The sequence below is a fragment of the Theobroma cacao genome, chromosome 8 (genome assembly GCF_053813885.1).
Source record: "Theobroma cacao isolate CCN51 chromosome 8, ASM5381388v1, whole genome shotgun sequence".
Classification (NCBI taxonomy): Eukaryota; Viridiplantae; Streptophyta; class Magnoliopsida; order Malvales; family Malvaceae; genus Theobroma; species Theobroma cacao.
Window position 1 is genome coordinate 3,467,894 of NC_142646.1, and position 20,552 is coordinate 3,488,445.

At 37.1% G+C, this 20,552-nt stretch overlaps 4 protein-coding genes across 11 annotated transcripts in view; 3 read left to right on the plus strand and 1 right to left on the minus strand.

The window, feature by feature from the left end:
* LOC18591822 (binding protein) overlaps positions 1–7,238 on the plus strand; it is a 27,257-nt gene extending 20,019 nt beyond the window's left edge. For both annotated transcript variants that reach the window (XM_007018191.3, XM_088808970.1), the window contains 11 exons: positions 43–516; positions 616–936; positions 1,117–1,569; positions 1,678–1,724; positions 1,829–1,922; positions 2,558–2,764; positions 4,023–4,148; positions 4,250–4,621; positions 4,736–4,967; positions 5,522–6,288; positions 6,764–7,238. In XM_007018191.3, coding sequence (XP_007018253.3) covers positions 43–516; positions 616–936; positions 1,117–1,569; positions 1,678–1,724; positions 1,829–1,922; positions 2,558–2,764; positions 4,023–4,148; positions 4,250–4,621; positions 4,736–4,967; positions 5,522–6,222 — 3,027 coding nt within the window. In that variant the 3' untranslated portion in view covers positions 6,223–6,288; positions 6,764–7,238. The remainder of the gene's footprint in view (positions 1–42; positions 517–615; positions 937–1,116; positions 1,570–1,677; positions 1,725–1,828; positions 1,923–2,557; positions 2,765–4,022; positions 4,149–4,249; positions 4,622–4,735; positions 4,968–5,521; positions 6,289–6,763) is intronic.
* LOC18591824 (UDP-Glycosyltransferase superfamily protein) lies at positions 7,202–8,852 on the minus strand. Its single transcript, XM_007018196.3, has one exon. The coding sequence runs from the start codon at positions 8,733–8,735 to the stop codon at positions 7,335–7,337; it is 1,401 nt and encodes a 466-aa protein (XP_007018258.2). The 5' UTR covers positions 8,736–8,852; the 3' UTR covers positions 7,202–7,334.
* A 503-nt stretch (positions 8,853–9,355) lies between these two features.
* Positions 9,356–14,157, plus strand: ZIM (GATA-type zinc finger protein with TIFY domain-containing protein). Its single transcript, XM_007018197.3, has 7 exons — positions 9,356–9,928; positions 10,178–10,261; positions 10,342–10,475; positions 12,084–12,191; positions 12,421–12,526; positions 13,644–13,703; positions 13,800–14,157. The coding sequence occupies exons 1-7, from the start codon at positions 9,629–9,631 to the stop codon at positions 13,905–13,907; spliced, it is 900 nt and encodes a 299-aa protein (XP_007018259.2). The 5' UTR covers positions 9,356–9,628; the 3' UTR covers positions 13,908–14,157.
* A 1,493-nt stretch (positions 14,158–15,650) lies between these two features.
* LOC18591826 (GATA transcription factor 28-like) lies at positions 15,651–20,528 on the plus strand. Of its 7 annotated transcripts, XM_018125699.2 has the most exons (12): positions 15,656–15,829; positions 16,000–16,402; positions 17,211–17,297; positions 17,382–17,515; positions 18,050–18,160; positions 18,250–18,364; positions 18,517–18,555; positions 18,627–18,686; positions 18,787–18,852; positions 18,935–19,006; positions 19,585–19,665; positions 19,981–20,528. In XM_018125699.2, the coding sequence occupies exons 2-12, from the start codon at positions 16,118–16,120 to the stop codon at positions 20,044–20,046; spliced, it is 1,116 nt and encodes a 371-aa protein (XP_017981188.1). In that variant the 5' UTR covers positions 15,656–15,829; positions 16,000–16,117; the 3' UTR covers positions 20,047–20,528. The 7 variants fall into 7 exon arrangements, with proteins under 7 accessions (XP_088665097.1, XP_088665098.1, XP_017981188.1 ...); XM_018125698.2 differs by having other exon boundaries at positions 15,656–16,402; XM_018125700.2 differs by having other exon boundaries at positions 15,660–16,402; positions 18,944–19,006.
* The last annotated feature ends 24 nt before the right edge of the window (positions 20,529–20,552 follow it).

Here is a 20,552-nt window from a genome sequence, read left to right on the forward strand (position 1 = left end):
TTGTGCTCATATATATGTAAATAATACATTTTGCTTTGACAGGAAAAATGGATGCACATGTTTCGTACTTTGATCGATGAAAGGGGTCCATGGTCTGCTAATCCATTTCCGAATGGTGCTGTGACACATTGGAAACTTGACAAGACAGAAGATACATGGCGGCGTAGACCAAAATTAAGACGGAATTATCATTTTGATGAAAAGCTGTGTCATCCTCCTTCCACTTCCTCTGGAAATGAGGCTACACTTCCCAATAATGAGAGCAAATCTAGTTTTGTGGGGCACATTCCTGAGCAAATGAAGCAGTTTCTGCTCAAAGGTGTACGCAGGATAACAGACGAGGGGAGCTCAGAACCTGGTGAGAGTGGTGCTGAACCAAGTGGGCTGGTGGTTATCCCTGAGGATTCTTCAGATGGTCAAAGCTTGGAAGTAGTTAAAAGCAGCAATGATCAGATCAACATTGTACAAGACAGAAAGGAGTTATGTTCACCTTCTCCAGAAACGGAAACTAGTGAGGTACGTCTCATCTGTGGGATTAAGAACAGTCAAACTATGTTTCTTCTCATTGAAACATCTGGAGTTACTTCATTGTTAATTTGAGGTTTGATATTGCAGGTTCTTATGTCACTTCCATGTGTGCTTGTGACACCAAAAAGAAAATTGGCAGGTCAATTGGCAGTTATGAAAGATGTCTTGCATTTCTTTGGTGAATTTTTGGTTGAAGGTACTGTAGGGTCTTCAGTTTTCAAGAACTTAAATGCATCAAGCCAGTCTGAGTCAGCACAGGCTGATCAAAAGCCGAAGTCTTTTAAGTGGGCCATTCATCTTGATATAAATTCTGAGAAAGGGACTTCTCCTGAAAATATAGAGGCAGAAATTTTGCATAAAAAACAATTCAAAAATGTTAAGCGCCATCGGAGATGGAATATTAGCAAGGTAGGGAACCATCAGTTTTTTTATTTGAGCTGTATTGCTTATATCTCTTACACCAATCTGCTTTCTTCTTGTTTATTTTTGTTAGCAAGGTAGGGAACCATCAGTTTTTTTATTTGAGCTGTATTGCTTATATCTCTTACACCAATCTGCTTTCTTCTTGTTTATTTTTGCTGGCCATAGATTAAAGCTGTCCACTGGACTCGGTATTTGCTTAGATACACTGCAGTTGAGATTTTCTTCGGTGATTCAGTTGCTCCCATATTTATGAATTTTGCATCACAGAAGGATGCAAAGGAGATTGGAACCCTGATAGTTTCTACCAGAAATGAGCTGTTGTTTCCAAGAGGAAGTAGTAGGGACAAGAGTGGCACTATTTCATTTGTTGATAGACGTGTCGCACTGGAAATGGCAGAAACTGCTAGGGAGAGCTGGAGGAGAAGGGATATAACAAACTTTGAGTATCTGATGATTCTCAACACACTTGCAGGAAGATCTTATAATGATTTGACTCAGTATCCTGTCTTTCCTTGGATTTTGGCTGATTACTCATCGGAGGTTCTTGATTTTAACAAGTCATCAACTTTTCGGGATCTCTCCAAGCCTGTAGGAGCACTGGACTCGAAACGGTTTGAGGTCAGTTTATTTGTCTTTGTTTAATGAATTGCATACTTAATGCTGATTCCTCTACATCATCTTTTTCTTTTCTTTCCAAATATCTCAATATTATGCCTCATAATTCAGGTGTTTGAAGACAGGTATCGTAACTTTTGTGATCCCGATATACCCAGGTAATCTTCAATCCTAGTTTTAGGACATTTAGGGGTTCTGTTCTATAGAGTTTGCTTTAGTTAATTGTCTAATGGTGCCGCTGTGCTCCTACTTCCTATTGCAGTTTCTACTATGGGTCTCATTACTCAAGCATGGGGATTGTGCTATATTACCTCCTTCGATTAGAACCTTTCACGTCTCTTCACCGTAATTTACAGGTACCTTTTTCATGGCATCATGAATTTAGGTATCATATGATGCGTGGAATTTAAATGCTATCCACCTTGTCTGATAATGATATATGATATATGTGGTGATCTGACTGTTTTTTTGGTGCAATGAAGTTCAGCTGATAACCTGCTAATACAGTTTTTAAAGCACGAATTTTGGTGTGATCTTTGCAAAATGCGATTTTTTGAACTGGTACCAAGTAGCAAAAATATACTTTTATTTACTCTTCTATATGGAGGAAAGTTAAATACATCTGAAATTATCATTACTTGAAAAGTTTCCATTGCAGGTGAAACTTCATAATCTTGGGTTTTGCAAGAAATTCTATATGGTTATTGTTTTTATTGATAAATGTTATGAGTAGCATTTAGTTTTTCAAGGGCATGATGAATACTGGAGTTTTGTGTGAACTAGAGCTATTTATGAATTCTTTTATGAATGATTCTTTCAACAAAAGACAAAGGATTTAAAAATCACTGCAGTAGTCATACAAAGTCTGATAATTGTGTCTGGTCATAGGTATGAATGCATTAAATGTGGATGCAATCTAGACTTGAATTATATTCCTTTTTCATTCAATATTTTAGTCTAGAAGCTCCACTAAGGTGCCATTTTTCATCAGGGTGGTAAATTTGATCATGCGGATCGTCTTTTTCAAAGCATTGAAGGCACATATCGGAATTGCCTTTCTAATACAAGCGATGTGAAGGAGTTGATCCCTGAGTTTTATTACATGCCTGAGTTTCTTATAAATTCAAACTCTTATCATCTAGGGGTGAAGCAAGATGGTGAACCCATAAGTGATGTTTCTCTCCCTCCCTGGGCTAAGGTATGTGAATTCCCCCCAAGAATGTCGTGTTTCAGACATTATCTGGGGACAATTTGATTTCTCAATAGGTTGTTTCTGCTTCAAGAATGTTTTGGAGTTTATGGTTGTCCTCATATAGTGTGTATGATGATGGGAACCTCCTTAAGAAGCTACTGGATCAATCTGAGAAATTTCTGGTAGTCAGAAAGATAATTTATTAGTTTAAGAGGAATAAATATGATTTTTCTCTCCCTAGCAGTTTCTGTGGTTTAATATATTTCACATGCTTGTTTGTATAATAGTTTTTATCCTATCAAATTTGTTACACCCTCCATTCAAATCTGATTCTAACTGTGTAGATACATAATTTGTATTGTTCATACGGGGTCTGGTACGAGAAATTAAGGAAAAGTAACATTTATCAAGGTTCTAATGCAATTCTAGAAACTCAGTAATGAAGTGTGTTTCTATTTTTTGAGGGTCAAATAAAGGTATGGATGAGATGGTATATTTGATTTACTATTGTTGAAACCGCCCTCTCCTTCCAAAAAAAAAAAAAGATATATGAGATTACATATTAGGTACAATGTCACTGAATTGTGTTTGTGGTATTATACTTTTGCAAGAGTGAAAGCAGCAGGTAAGTGTATATACAGCACAAGCATCTCTTTTTCCCATTTGATGCTAACAATTTATTTTATTATTTTTCTAGATATTGTAATGGAGATGTGTAGCCTAACAATGACTATGAGTAACATGGGATAGTGGTGAAATCGTCAGATGAGAGGTGTTTTACAAAGACTAACAAAGATGCAGCTCATTTACTAACTGGACAGATAAAGATTGTTGGAAAATGAAGGGGAAAAAAAAGGCTTGTATTGTTTTAGATAGAATAGTGCAGAAGCAAATGAATGAAAATCCTTGGGGAAGATAGAATTTTTTTGGACTGCAACATAGTTTATAGTTTATTCTGTGACCCTACAGGGTTGAATGTCTATCACAACATGGTGTGCCAAAGAAGGGAAGGATTTTGGTGCAAAAAATATGCCTCATGTTATCCCAGTTCCATGAGGGGTAAACTTTCTAGGAGTTAAGCTCCTTAATCTGGATGGGACTTTGTGTGAACAAGACTTGCACTTTTAAGACTTCTTTCTTATCCACTTTTCCCCTTGAGTCCTTGACTTGCTAGCTAAAGTACCCTTGTCAATTTTAGTTGATATTGTATTTTACTTAAACATTTAGTTTAACCCTAAATAACACTTGTTTTTTTTTTTTGTAGGGTTCACCTGAATTGTTCATAAGTAAAAACAGAGAGGCCCTTGAAAGTGAGTATGTTAGCTCAAATCTGCATCACTGGATTGATTTGGTATTTGGTTACAAGCAGCGTGGGAAACCAGCAGTGGAGGTATTCTCTGGAAAGAACATCTTTCTACAACCAAATCTTGATTTTCTTTTTTATTTGTTTTTCCTTCAAACTGATCTCAGTTAAAATAAACTCGGTTGCAGGCTGCAAATATCTTCTATTATTTAACTTATGAAGGTGCTGTTGATCTGGACACTATGGATGATGAGCTGCAGAGATCTGCAATTGAAGATCAAATTGCAAATTTTGGCCAGACGCCAATCCAGATTTTCCGAAAAAGACACCCAAGAAGAGGGCCTCCAATCCCAATTGCTCATCCATTGTATTTTGCACCCGCTTCTATTAATTTGACATCTGTTGTTTCTTGTATGAGCTATCCCCCATCAGCTGTGTTGTATGTTGGATTACTGGACTTGAACATTGTCATCGTGAACCAGGGGCTTACTTTGTCTGTTAAGATGTGGTTAACAACCCAACTCCAATCTGGTGGAAATTTCACCTTTTCAGGTTCTCAGGTTAGTTCTTAATCATATTATTATTAGTTTTATAACTTAAATCACTAGGATGTAAATTACCTTTTTATGCTTCTTAGATGTAATTTTTTTAAGCTAGTTTAGAAAACTTTGCAGGATCCTTTCTTTGGAGTTGGTTCTGATATTCTTTCCCCTCGAAAAATTGGGAGTCCTCTGGCAGAAAGTGTTGAACTTGGAGCACAATGCTTTGCGACAATGCAAACACCATCTGAGAACTTTTTAATCTCATGTGGCAATTGGGAAAACAGCTTCCAAGTCATTTCTTTGAGTGATGGAAGAATGGTGCAGAGCATTCGGCAGCACAAAGATGTTGTCAGCTGTGTTGCAGGTATTTTTCTTTTAAAGGAATGCTGTAAATCTGCTGAAAAAGGAAATATGAAGCTGGATTTTATTTTGTTCAAAGCTCAGCTGGTATTCCTTTAGTCATTTCAGACCTTTTTCAAATCTTTTACTAGTGAACTCTTTAAAGTTCACCATGTTGCATTTGTGGAATTATCTGTTGTGTGAATAATTTATGTAAAGTTCTTTGAAATTATGATCTCAAGTTCCTAATGGTTTTTGTCATCTGCTTGAAGTTAGCATTTCTTTTCTCGCTGTCGATGTTTCTTCGTAGTAGTGGGTCACAATAGCAATATTGAGATATGAATAAATTCAAGTAGTGATAGGTAAGATGGTGCTGTTGTTCAAAGCTTCAGATCGTATTGATAAATAGAAGGAACGAAAGTGAAATATCCATGCAAATAAATTGTGAATTGCATCATTATGTTTGAGTCTAGATGAGGACGATCTGCATCTGCTAAATGTTATGTTATGAATTATCGGTTTGTGTAAGTGCTTCTTGGAGTGTTTGTTGTCTCATTGATGATTGATAACCTACTGCAGTTACAGCTGATGGAAGCATTCTTGCTACTGGAAGTTACGACACTACGGTCATGGTGTGGGAAGTTCTTCGCGTCAGAGTCCCTGAAAAGAGAGTTCGAAACTTGCAGACAGAAGTTCCCCGTAAAGACTGTATCATTGCTGAAACTCCCTTTCATATTCTGTGTGGTCATGATGATATAATTACATGCTTGTATGTTAGTGTGGAGCTTGACGTAGTTATTAGTGGGTCAAAAGATGGAACTTGTGTTTTCCATACCTTGCGAGATGGAAGATATGTAAGATCTTTACAACATCCATCCGGCAGCGCATTGTCAAAACTTGTTGCTTCTCGGCATGGATTGATTGTACTTTATGCTGATGGTGATCTCAGTTTACACCTCTATTCTATTAATGGAAAACATCTTGCCTCTTCCGAATCCAATGGGCGCCTTAACTGTGTTGAACTCAGTGGGTGTGGTGAGTTTTTGGTTTGTGCTGGTGATCAAGGACAGATTGTTGTTCGCTCTATGAACACACTTGAGGTTGTGAAAAGATATAATGGAGTAGGGAAGATAATAACATCCCTAACTGTGACTCCAGAAGAATGCTTCTTGGCCGGAACAAAAGATGGAAGTCTTCTCGTGTATTCTATAGAAAATCCTCAACTAGGCAAAGCTAGCCTTCCCCGGAATCCTAAAACCAAAGTGACTATAACTGGTTAAGCTATGATTCAGGATGGTAATGACCGTTTTGGACAACAAGCGCCTGATTGGTGACACTGATCTCAGGTATGCTGCTCACTAATATTTACTTTTAGCCATATCATTCTGCATATGTTCATTATAATGTAATGTTAATTCAGTGCAGAGCTTTCATTCTTTAGAAGGGTAATTAACTACATGCATGTAGTGAAGGTCATTCCCAGCATATAAGATCAAAGCTGCTTAATGTGGTTGCTGTGGCCTGTGTTGGTCTTGTAATGCTTGCCTCCACATTCTAGAGCTGTACGAAAGTTGTCTGTTGGTTTTTTATTTTTTTTGGCCTATATGATTAGATATTGGTTTAACTCCTAAATGTTTTACAGAATAAATATTTTAAATTTGCATATACCACCATATTGTTGGAAAGCGTACCTGATAGTAATCTATGTTCATATTATTACTGTATCATTATATGCATTCAAGATATGGCAGAAACAAATTCAAGTGATCATTACTGTATTCCATTCTCATCTTTTTTTCGTTTGTTTTCCTTTTTGTACAGAATGCGAATGAAAACTATAGTCATTCCTCCATTTGGCCTAAAGTGATATTGGAGCCATATTTCATCTATATGTTTAGCCCATGAAGATGAAGCATGCATGCTATTGAATCTTTCAACATCATCTGAGCATTGTATCCAACATAAATGATTCAGACCCTTCTGTAACATTATGGGATGGGCAGATCTTTCAGAATGCTGTTGAAGATGAGATGCTTCTTTTTAGCTATTCAATTTTCTTTTAGTTCATAACAAGGAGGTGAGACAGAAATCTGGATATTAACATATATATGTACAATAATCTCTTTCTAGGTTAGGTTAGGTTTCCATTCTTTTTGTATTACCAATAGCAGCATCTCAGACGGCTCATAGTTTTGTTTTTCAAAATAGCAAAATGTCAAGTCTTAACCATACATTGTACAGATGGGCTACCATGCCTGATTCTATAGTGAATGGAAATTATTATTCTTTCCAAGCATCATCCTTGGTCAGTAAAGATTAATAATTACTTGGTACAATACCGTACATTCTTGTAATTTCTTTATGATTTTATTCATAAAAGCCTTGAACCTCCTCACTTCCTGTTCTCCTCTAGTTGACGAACAAATTTATCGACGTAACCGTCGTTCCTGCCCTTGTCACCAAAGTAACTCTTTATTGCTTGTACTGTTTCTCTCAACGACTGGCCCGATTCCTCCACCACCGCCAACCTCACTGACTCCGCCACCTCATCACTTGTAAACGATCCATCTATCTCATTCCTTGGTATCTCTACGCCGACTTTTCTTTCGTGCAATAGCCTGGCATTTAGCCCTTGGTCATTCAACACCGGAAACATGATCAAAACCCGTCCCAACCCTAGTGCCTCTATAACCGAGTTCCAACCACAGTGAGTTAAGAATCCCCCGATGGACTCGTGACTCAGTATCTTCACTTGTGGAACCCACCCCAAGTGAACAAACCCGCGTCCCTTGACTCGCTCCTCAAGTCCATCTGGTAACATGTCCAACTCTGACTGAGATGACCCGGGCGACTTCTTTAACACCCAAAAGAAAGGTAAGCCTGACTTCTCCAACCCCATCGCCAAATCACTGAGTTCTTCTTTACTCAAATGAACCTCAGTCCCCAGCGCAACATATACTACTGAGTTTACTCTCTGTTTATCCAACCATTCTTTAACAACAACCCATTTTTCATCTTTCTGAATCTCATCTTCTTCCAGTATTGGCGGCAAAAAACCAACCGGTGTTACCGGTTTTTCAAAAAGCTGACGTAAAAGATTGAACCAGTCCGGTTCAAACTCATCAGAACTTCTGATAACAACAACATCACTCTCTTGAATCGTAACACCGAACCGGACCGTGTCAGGTGGTCCAAATGTATCCTCATCCGTTCTCTCGACGTATTTGGTAATTTCATGCAAACGGTAAGCCAGGTTGGATTCAAAAGGGACCCACTTGGGGACTTTTGTGAAGTCGTCAGCCGTTGATCTTGCACCATCTCCACCGTTAATCAACGCTGAAGGTGGACCGAGGAAGGATAAACATGCAGCTGTGAAGACAGCAAAGAAGGCGCGTGAGACACCTAGCTGCGCTGCTACTGACGGAAGCCAATGAGAAGCATAGTCATAAATGATCCAATCAGGTTTTGAGGATTCGAGGAAAGAAGTTAGAAGCGGTTGTAGCAGATCAAAGGCGTGCTTGAGTGGTTGCTGCTGGTTATGAGTAATGTCCATGGAGGATTCAGCTAGGGATGGTAAGTTGGGTACTTCAGGCAAAGGGAAGGATACGAGGGTAATTTTAGATGAGAGGTTTGATGGTATTTTGGGAAGTTTAGAGAGGTTTCTTGGGGTTGATACGAAGGAGATTCTGTGACCCCTTTGGGCTAAGAGCTTGGAAAGACGAAAGAAGGGAATGAAATGTCCCATTGCAAGCCATGGGAACATCACTATGTGCAGAACTTTGCTGTTCTCCATTGAAGACCATTACCGAAAGCTTGGCCAAGGTTTGAGCTTTGAACATCTTAACTAGCAATATATTAAAAAAGAAATAAAAACCTTGAATTTGCATCCAAAAGAAAAATTAAGTCCAGGCATAGGTGGGCTGTTCAAACATCAAAAGCTACGGAATCTTGGCATTACATATAGGGGTCTTTATGACGTTATCACAGATAATGCCATTGTAATTAGTAATAGATTAAAATGGCGGCTGCAAACTTCAACTAATAAGCTAAGATGTCAAGTTGGGGTTCGCTTCCTACTTAAATCTACTATTTTAAATTACAAGGAATAAAAAAAGACTAGTTCAAAAACCAATTCTTCTTGCTATAATCACTGAGTTGTAAGGTTGATATTGACATGTCAATTTCCTTCTTGGATCTGGTCGCTTATAAGCTTACCTTGCTAGGTCAGGCCCACAACGACCTTACAAATTGCTACATTTAAAATATTGATAAAAGAAGGTTGGGCTTGGATTTTAGGAAGGACCAAGCCCATTAAAAATCCACAGAAAAAAAAAAAATCAAAGTATGGGCCTAGGCCTGAATGAGGGCAATATAATCGTAAATAAATCAATATATGGGTGTTATTTTAATCTCACCCATTCCGTCCTGTCCTGAGCTGTCCCTCACTCTCTGGCCTCTCTCTCAGAAAAAACACACTCCTCGGCTCCAACACTTTCTTTCTTTTTCTCAGGCATAGATTCCATTCCCCTTTAAAACTCTCCCCAAGACCAAAAAAAACAAGAACTTTTTTTTTTTGGCACTCTTTTACTTGTCATTAATTAGTTAGGTTCTGCCCTCTCACTTTCTTTATTTTGTTTCTTTTCCCCTCTGTTTCACTGTAATGCTTCAAAATCCCCAATTTACTCAATGTACGGACAGTCTCAGCCCATGAACATCCCCGCCCAGATCGTGGGCTCCGGCGCCGACGTCGATGATGACGTCTCTGCCTCCGCCTCCGCCGATAACCACCACAGCGTAAGTTACGACGCTCACCCCCTCGAAGACGGCGTCGGAGTCGAGGACGTTGCCAACGATCCCATCTACGTCTCTGCCGCCGTTGCTTCCGCCTCTGACTTGGCCGCGGTTCAGCGAGTCGATGGCGCCAGCCAACTTACCCTCTCGTTTCGCGGCCAGGTCTATGTATTCGATGCTATTACTCCTGACAAGGTATCGTCTTTTTAAAAAAAAAAAAAAATTCTTCAATTAAGCCAATTAGGGTTTGTGGACATGTTTGATTTTTGAAGAACCAAAATTGATGGTTAAATTGGAGAGAGATATGACTTCGTATCCACTTATTTTAAGTTATCAAAGCAAAATGCAACTTCAATATCATACTTTTCATCTTTCTCGTTTCTATATTTTTTCCCATTGAAATGCACATTGTAAAGATTTTCATTTTGAATCGAATTTTTGCAGTTTCACGCGGTGTTATTGCTGCTGGGTGGATGTGAACTGGCTTCAGGTCCCCATGGTGTTGAAATGTCATCTCAGAACCAGAGGGTAATTTTCTTAATTTGTTGAATCGAGAGATTAAATTGGGTTTTTTTGTTTTTAGTTTATCTTCTTTTTTATCTGTCTAGGGTGTTTTGGACTTTCCAAGTCGATCTAATCAACCGCACAGGGCAGCATCTTTAGATAGGTTCCGTCAGAAGAGAAAAGAGCGGTGCTTTGATAAGAAAGTCAGATATAGTGTTCGCCAAGAAGTTGCTCTTAGGTGTGTATTTTCCTTCCTCGAAATGCAGTTAGTTTAGCTAGCTGCACTTGCTAAAATAACTAGAACAGTTGCTTTTATTGTTTTTGCAATTTGATGCTAACAACTTAGGTTGGAAACTAGTAGTAGTATAGTAACAATGGGCTTCAGTGGTTTGAGGAATTATTGAGCATTAGGATTTTGAGGAGGGTGTGGTTTAAAACTATGAGGGATATGTTGGCTCTACCAAATGGCCAAAGTGAATGATTTTTATCATAACATTTTGTAGTTATGCAAGCTATGTTGTTATTTTTCATATGCTAGTAGTGCACAGATCCTTGTATTTTAATCATTTTCTTTAGTTGCTTTTTTTAATTTATTGTTACTGCATACATCGTTAGCATTAGATTAGTTCACTGTTTTTCTGCATGCTATGTTAATCAACAATGCAAGGATCTTTATAAAGAGTGACACAACACATTCAGTGTTGGGAGACGATAAAAATAAATTATCATCAAATTTTTAAGGGTGATAAATAATCATCGTGTCATACTTGTATAGCCAGGATGGATAACCTTTATTAAGTTGTATTCACTGTTAAGGAATCTTGTTCATATGAAATATTGTATTCTACCCTAAAGTTTTTAGCAAAATTGGAGGGAGATTGTGGTAAAATAGTGCTTATAGATTTACGAATCAGGTGTTACAACGTAACAAGGAAATATACCTTAGAACATCAAACCGTCTAAGGATGTTTTTTCTCTAACTCTTTAGTATTCTTGAGTGTCATTATTAATGCATGGATGTTCTTCTTGCTTGTGACTGACCTCAGAATTGTCCATTTTGCACCTAAATTGTCAAACACAATCAACAAAATTTGATGAGCATAATATCTACAGGAAGTAGTAATCTGGTATGTCTATTCAAGTCCCTTATGTCTTAAAAACCGATTATAAGTTCATCCACTGCTTATTTAATGAGAGGAAGCCATTACGATAAAAAGAACTAGTTTGGAATTTAATGTTCAATTGGGCAATCTATATAAACTCATATTTGTAATTTCATGATCTAGAGTGAGGATGCTGTGTGATAAAGCAATTTCAATTTACTAAAAATTATTGGTGATCAGGGAAGTTTATTCTAAACTGGAAACAAAAGGTTTAAACTGTTATAGTCAAGCAAATTTAACTGACACTGTTTCTTTAAACTGTTTTCAGTTAGACATACTTCTTATGTGCAAGAAATTGATGAAGCTACAAATAAGGGTCTCACAAAAGGGAAAAGAAATTAAAGAATATAAGCAATGGATAAGATTAATATTTTCCTTGAAAGTTTAATTGTCTGGTCTCGGCGTAATAGGAGCATCACGTGGAGAAATGGGAAAGGATGCCTTTTTATCCTTTTAGGAAAGTTGACATCTCTAGCAAAGTTTAACTGATTGAGTAACTGTATAATTAAGAATATATATATATATATAATTGAGTCCATGGAAATTGAATTCGTATTTTTTATCTTAGGGTATTTAATTTAACTGAAAAGGAATCTAGAAAACTCAGAAGGCACTGTTATTGACAATTTTTTATTTGTTCTGTATTGGTAAATTCATGTTTCTGATTTCTATGAGTGCCTCAGGATGCAGCGTAATAAGGGCCAATTTACATCTTCCAAGAAGTCTGATGGAGCTTACAGCTGGGGTACTTCTCAGGATTCAGGACAGGATGATAACCTACCGGATACTTCGTGAGTTTTCTATCAGTTTCCTGAGTGTTATTCTCTGCAGTTTCTTTCCTTGAAAATCTGGCAAATGTGTTTTTTTCTTTTACCTTCACACATAGTGCACTAGATCTATCATTTCTCCCTTTTAAAGGGTATTCTATTTATTTATCTAATTTTTACAATTTTTTGGTAGAATATCAAATAAATTATATAATTGTAGTTATTATATAATGTCATTTTCACCCTTTTTCAGGTGTACACACTGTGGCATTAGCTCAAAGTCCACCCCAATGATGCGACGAGGTCCTTCTGGTCCAAGGTCTCTATGCAATGCTTGTGGACTTTTTTGGGCAAACAAGGTTGGTGCCTCTGCTTTGATTGATAGTTCACATTTCTTCTCTTGTCCATGTTTCTGATTTACAATTGAGAAAATTTGATGCCACATGATTCTGTTGGTACATTCGCCATCACTGTTCTCTTCAAACATTGGGTAGTTTTAGATGTACGAGTCACTTTTAACTACTCCTTAAAGATTTTTTTTTAATTGGGATTGATTGCAATTAATATTCCAATTAAAGGGTTTTAATGGCATCTCACTCTATAAAGTTATTGTCAAGGAATATAGGTTTAATATCCCAAATACTAAGCTCTATTCCCTGATTTCTACCTCATATAGTGTTGAACTTAAGATCCTGCATCCAGTGAGTCTTCTGCAACTTACCTTAATCGGTATACTCTTTAAGATACCTCCTGCATTTCATATTTGGTGTCTAATTTTCATATTTAGTTCATTTACTTGGGCTGTGTTTCCTAATTGATCTCAAGCCTTTGATAGGAATCAAGTGCCCCCACCCCCCCTTCCTTCTCTCTCTGTCTCTGCTATATGCACAAAAACACATTTTACACAATGATGGGGATGAGGAATGCAGTTCAATCCTTGACTGGGTAGCACATGATGGGGATGGGGAATGTGGTTCCTGTCTCTGCCCTGCGCATTATGCAATAATATAATAGATAATATAATCTCTTGTGTACGTACAGGATTGCACTAGGTTTTTACTTCTTCTAGACTTCTCTGCCTTCTCCTATTGCTGACACCGTTCTCTCTCTCAGCGACACACGCACACAGAAATTTCTCTATCAAGAAAGTATTTTGCTCTCATCGATTATTGGGGGATTGGGCAGGGATAAGAACTTTTGTCACTGTCTAAGGTGGGGGTGACAGTTTCTCTGATTCAGGGATGGAGGTTGGGAAGGTCTGCCAATGTGGTGGGGACAGGGAATGCATTTTGCTCCCACTAAACCCATTGTTTACCTCTCCAGTATTGATTCTTGCTTTTAAGCTTTATCCACTGTTTCTTTATGCACATTTACTTATAAATTTGCTTTGAGTTTTTGATGTTATCATTTCTTTCTCCTCTGCTGAGCATTCAGTGTGCTACTTCTTTTGAGTTTTTATGATTGAACTTCATGTAGGGTACTTTGAGGGATATTCCGAAGAAAACGCAGGATCATTCCCAGACTCCAGTTGAGCAGGTATAACTTGTTACTGGGCTTCTTGACCTCTGTTCTAATTTATCCCCTTATACTCCTGCAATATAAATGTGGGTTTGCATATTTTTTCTGATATAGGGTGAAAGTGAAGCAAATGACTCAGATTGTGGAAATGCTATCCCCACGCAAAGCAATGTAGTTTCTTTCTCAAATGGTGATGCCTCAGCTTTAATTGCCGAGCACTAAAACGTCTGTGCCAATATGGCCAATTGAGTCAGCTAGGTCTTTATTAGTAATTTCTTTTAAACTTGTCTTATATGTACAGATAATATAGTTGCTTTATCAATATACGAGGTTATATCTCCTCCTATTCCTTCAGTTAGTGGCTTTGCATGTGACTTATCTCTTTAAGACAAACTTACTTCGGATGTATCACATGAAGCTTCAAGCTCTCAGCTATCTACCTTGGGTAATTTTCATTGGCCATATGCTCTAATATATTATCCCCTCCCAAGAACTGTTGCTCTGGATGGACTATCTAAATCTCTTTTATATTTCAATCAAATGCCTATTAGTTAATGTAAAGGATGGATAATCAATTTATAAGATCAATTGGAGTTTATATTTTGTGCCTTGTTCTGTTCTATATCATTTTCCTGAAGGTGAACCTGGCAAGATTACCTTACGAGACTAAAGGGATAAAGGGGTGGATCACTGTTGGTTATTTTTATGATACTACATTTAGTTATCCACTTGAAGGCAACAAGGCCGACCGTCTGCCACGGCCAGCCAACCAGACAATCAACTATGGAATGTCTTGATGTGAAGACGTAGTAGTAGTTCTGCTGGTTTTATTCTGTCGTTTGATGTGATTATTCGTTGACCTCCAGCAGTGTATTGTCCTTGTCTTGACCTCCTTACTTGTTGCTTCTCCCATAGTTGACCTCTTGAGGTTTGGAAGTGCTGTCAGTTTGATTCGCAGTGTCTCCGGTACACGAGATTTCCTCATCCACTGTCACCCCCAAAAAAGGCGAACAAATTCCTTATCTAAAGCAGCAGATGCATTGGGTTTGGTAGGATGTCGAGATCTATACTGCCCAAAAGCTGGAAAGCTTTTTTACCAATTTAGAAACTAGACGTATCTTCTCAAATGAGGTCAAAACTAATCTGGCCAAATGGAGCTTACCAATAGTCTTTTTGTTTTTTTTGAAAGGCAAGCTTACAAATAGTGTTAACTCACTGTTTTTATTACGAACTTAATTTCCATAGGTGTCAGTTCACAACGCTAACGAATAAATGATGCCTTCACTTTTCATCCATTTACTTTTATCAAATTTCTGAATTTAAATATTTTTTTCTTTACTGTAAGATGTTAGAACATCTCATTTAACCATGTCATGTTTCCATAAGAAGAAAATAGTATCTCATCAGATTTGTCACGCATTGACTTATCGTAACTATTCTACTTATGGGTAATAAAAGTCACCGTTACCAAAACAGTAAAAAGAGTTGCTTGTGTAAACATTACACTTCAACTCGTGTTTCATGATATGACTATTAGAAGCAATAAAACTGCTTCTTATTTTGTAAGAGAAAAACGAATTAAAATAAAATAAAAACCTTTTTTTTTATATAAAAGTTAGGCCAACGATATTATTATTATCGATGTCCAAGTTGGTACGTCATCACATTATCGAAATAGTACCAAATTGAGTCCCCTCATTGCAAATAATCATGATACTTACTCACTGACTCTTACTTTTCCAAAAAAAAAAAAATCATAATTATATTCCCATTGGATTTTTTTATTCGTATTCCCAAATTGCCACCATCATTGGGGCCCACCTTCACAAAGTTTTTCCATCATTCATCACCACAAACCCATGTGATCCATCAACTCCGCTGGACCCCACTTTATCCCTACATATCCTAGCACCGGTACTCCCGCGTAACACCCAATCTCAATAGCCTTTTTCTTTTTTCTTTTATATATGGAAAATGGAAACAGTAGTTCCCGACGAGACGGTACATTCTGTTTCTATAAAAAATAAAAAATAAAAAGGATTTTTTTTTGAAAAAAAGAGAGAGAGAGAGAGAAGGAATTTCCAATTTGAGTCTCTCTAAGGAAACACGGTTCACGCCCCTGCAAATCTTTAGCTATATTTAGGGTACTTTTCAACCTTTCATTTTTTTTTTTTTTAATTTTTTTCTTTCATTTTTGTTCTTCCAAATTCGATGCTTCTTCTTATTCAAGCTGAGAAAAGCTCTGTCTAGGGTTAGGGTTTAGAAAATAAACAATTTAGACAAAAAAATAATAAAAGAAAATTTGTCTAACCAGTAACCGGACGGAAGCCATGGCTCGTCAATGAAACAGGTGATAATCCCTAGCTCAGGGCTTCGATTTTCGGTGCAGTTGGTACGGTGCGGCCTTTGGTTGTTCCTTTTGTGGTTTATATATGGCGGCTGCGAATCCACAGCCCCTACAGGCCCGTCTGTTTGAAGAGCACGCCCAAGGGACGATACAGATCGAGGACGACGATGGAGAGTACGAAGATGACGCCATGGACGACGTGGAGGACGCGAATGTCAACTCCGTGAATGTGGCGGAGCATGGAATAGGAGTGGTAGGCGGCGTTAGTGGTGGCGGTGGTGGAGGCGTTGTTATGGCGTCGAGAACTAGCGAGCTTACTCTCTCTTTTGAAGGAGAAGTTTACGTATTCCCTGCTGTTACTCCTGAAAAGGTTTATATTTGCTTTCAAACATAATGTCTCTTTATTATTACTTACATATTTGTTTGATTTTGGCAATAATATAAATGTATATATTTGCTATTCTATTTGTTTTGCAAAGTAAGTTCGAATTTCGGATTTACACCCCTCCCCCCCCCAACCTCTCCTTTTTTATTCTCATTTAAAGTAATTTTTTGACGTGAGAATGTTAGCTGGAGAAGCAATAAAGTGGCCCTTTTCCCCCTAAAAATGCTTGAATATGAAGTTTATTATGCGGACTGCAGAGGCTTAATTCATTTCTTAGGATCTGTTTGACGGATTTAATTAATGTATATTTTAGCAGTTAGTTAAAGTAACTTTATTGAACAGTTATAGACTGCGTTATGGAAACCAAAAAACTGTCTTTGCTGATCATCACTTATGATACTTTTGATTTTCAATCCAATTCCATGCCTTGCTGTCCTGCTCTAGGTAAGAGTTGTCTTTTGATATTTAGTTGGAAAGTGGGACTTCAATTAAATTCTCCACATCTGATTCGGTAATTATGTTTTTTCTTGTTTAATCTGTATTTTCATCTGTGAAGTTACTGATCTTTTACTATTTTACTATAGTTAGCCTTTAATGGATTTTGTGCATCAGAGTTTTAGCCACCTTTTTTCTTTTCGAGGAATTGTTTGTTTTTGCTGTCTACGTGCTTCTTTTCACTGTTCAAGCAATAAGTAATTTATTTTACTATAGTATTCTTTAAATGGATTTACTGGTTTAGAGTTTCTTCCATTTTTTTCTAAAGTACATGTGCTTGTTGGATTGCATGCTACAGGTGCAAGCTGTGCTGTTACTCCTTGGGGGTCGTGATATCCCCACTGGTGTTCCAACAATTGAAGTACCTTTTGATCAAAATAACAGGGTATTGCTGATGTTAAAATAATTATGAGTAATTATATTCAATTACTGTATTTTGTGTTTTTGTTTCATATATGATATTGGGCAGGGTGTAGGTGATCTTCCAAAGCGCTCAAATCTTTCAAGACGAATCGCATCCTTGGTTAGGTTCCGTGAGAAGAGGAAAGAGAGATGTTTTGACAAGAAAATTAGGTATACCGTACGGAAAGAGGTTGCACAGAGGTATGAATTTTTCGCACTTATTTTGTTTATATCTACCAGCATCATCTTGAAATTTAACATTTTTAACTTATGAAACTGGCAGGATTGAGGTTGTCCTTTGATATGGAAGTTAAAAATGGAAATGAGAGAAGAGCTATCAATTATTCAAAAATTTTGGGAGCAGTGTAAAGGCTATGGGAATTTACTATAGGTTGCCATTTGTGGGAAATGTGATTAATAGAGGGAACAGTTGGTCTTGTTTTAGTTTTAATGTAAAAAGCTTCCATGTATTCATGGTTCTCTCTCGTGAAAGAGGCAGGCATAAAGTAGGGCTGGGACTTTGATGTGCCTTGTTTAGGTGTTTATTTCAATTTTACAATTTAATGTACTGATTATTTTTTTATTAGAATAATAGAATAGTGAGTTGAAATGAGTCATTGAGAGGAGCCATATATATTAGTATTAAATGTATTACTACTCTTTTAACATATATTCCAGTGGTAGCAGTGCAGCTGATAATGGTGTTGTAATCTTCTTCTCTGTTTATCCTGGCAGGATGCATCGTAAAAATGGACAGTTTGCGTCTTTAAAGGAAAGTACTAGTACTTCAAGCTGGGATTCTTCACAAACTGGCGTTCAAGATGGTACACCTCATCCAGAAACTGTGTGAGTTCCAAGCTTGCACACTATTAAGTTATTTGGCAATGTTTATCATGAAGAACCTTTTAATGAATACTATCTTAAATGTGTTTTAGTGTCCGGAGATGTCAACATTGTGGTGTTAGTGAAAATAATACTCCAGCAATGCGTCGAGGTCCAGCTGGTCCGAGGACTTTATGTAACGCTTGTGGGCTTATGTGGGCAAATAAGGTTTGTTTAATTTAGTTTTGAATGATGCTTTCCTTAAGGATGTTTGATTCTAAGCATGATTTTGTTAGTTTTGTGGCCTATTATTTGTATTTGATAGTTGAAACAGCATGCTTTTCCCCATAGTTTTCTTGATTAAGCATCATCTTGTGTAGGTATGCCTCAGAATAGTCTTTGGAATGTTGCTAATGTTGGTAATAATTTTCAACTATCCTTTTGTTGTAGTGATTTATCATTTCCCATAACTGTTTTGTTGACTATACAGGGGACACTGAGAGATCTCAGTAAAGGAGGGAGGAATATTTCCATGGACCAAACTGAACCTGTAAGTGTCACAGGAGTATTTTCAACTTTACAAATATTTATTTTTATTACCTGCTACTTTGGTCAAGATTGGTTGAATGTATTATATAAATGGTATCCAGGAAACACCAATTGATGTCAAGCCTTCAATTATGGAAGGGGACTTCCCTGGTAACCAGGATGAACATGTACATAAAACTCTTCTCTATGTATTATGATCAAGCCTTTTGAGGTTGTCACTTGTTTCATTCATTCTAACATGATATGAAGTTTATGCAGGGAAATCCTTCGAAGGATGTCACTGATGGATCCAATAATGCTTCTATCAACCCCGATGAAGAAGTATGTTTTTGGATCCTAACTTATCGTGAATTCACATGTTTCTATTTTGAGATGAAAAAAATTGTATCATGTACTGCACGTCATGTGGACATAAAAGGGAATTATTTGAACAAAAAGTATGCTTTAAGAGAAAAGTCACCAGATTTTTCCTAATGAATCCATAATGTAGTGCCTGGAAACTCATTCTGGATAACATGTAAATGTGATTTTGAACTATTGATGGTCTTCATTCTTCTTCATTTATTAATCTATTTATTGTGGATACTTCACCATAATTATTGACTTGAATGCCAAATTCTTATCTGCCACCCCTTTTATCTGTTGGTGTTATCTATTGGATTCCCTTTTGTATATGATTGGGCCATCCCAGCTGGGTAGGATCTTTAGGGGGCATAGGTTCTGAGAAGAGACAATGTCCTAAATCTTATATTTTGTCTTTTAGGTGGATATTTATTTACATATTGAAGCAACTGACCAAGATTCAGCAGAACAATCCTCAGAATTGAAATAAATTATTGATCCAGTCTAATAGGTAATATATTCTCTTTCTTGGTAACTTGCGTTTTCACATGGTGCAGGATTTGCATGAAAGTGCAGAAGATCTTACAAACTCCTTATCTATGGGAATTGTCCATCCCTCTGCAGATGATGATGAGCAGGTACAACATTACAAATTATTTAGAGAATACTGTAGTATTTCTGTTTGGAGAACTAGTTCTCTTGAAATTAAAAAAGTTTGTTTTTATAATTCCTAGAGCACAATGGTCTTGCTTAGACATTGTTCTGCCTTCTTATAACTCTAATCAGTAATTGAATCATTTTGTTTTCTAGTCCAACTTCAAATAAAGTTTACTATTAATTGGTACACATATGATCACATTCACATCTTTTCAAATAATTCCACAATGAGGATTTTACAAATTTGATGTTTTTCAGACTGATAGAATATCTCATAATATATTTGTAATCTGCAGGAACCTCTGGTTGAGCTTGCTAATCCTTCAGATACAGAAATCAGCATTCCTTCTAATTTTGATTAGAAGGTTTCAATGGGCTTTGCTCCAATAAATTTAAGGGGATGTGGGTATTAGACACTTTACCCAGTTGGTTTCTCTCATGTCTTTGTGCTTCGTACAGGTCGACATTTATGATGTTTATATGGAGTCCAACATAGCAGATTGTGAGTTGCCATAATTAGGAAACCGGCTTGACATTGAATCCTAAGTACAGTTATTAGCTAGTGACTGGAAAACACATGCTGCTGCTTTCAGGCTGACTTTAGATACTCTGAAGGTTCTCATTGTTGATATAAGTGCTGAAATCTGTGTACAATTTGTTAGGAAAAAATGCCAGAATACTTTTACCCCGTTTATAAATATGTGATTTATTTCTTAGGACTTTAAAAGGATTAGTTTGTGCGATGCTTAGTTTTGCTTGGCAGAGGCTTTGTACTTGGTGATATCGTGACCTTAAGTAGGGATTCGATTAAGAAATGAAAAGGGCATCCCACAATGCTGTGATATACGTTGTGCCTACTTAGGTAGTT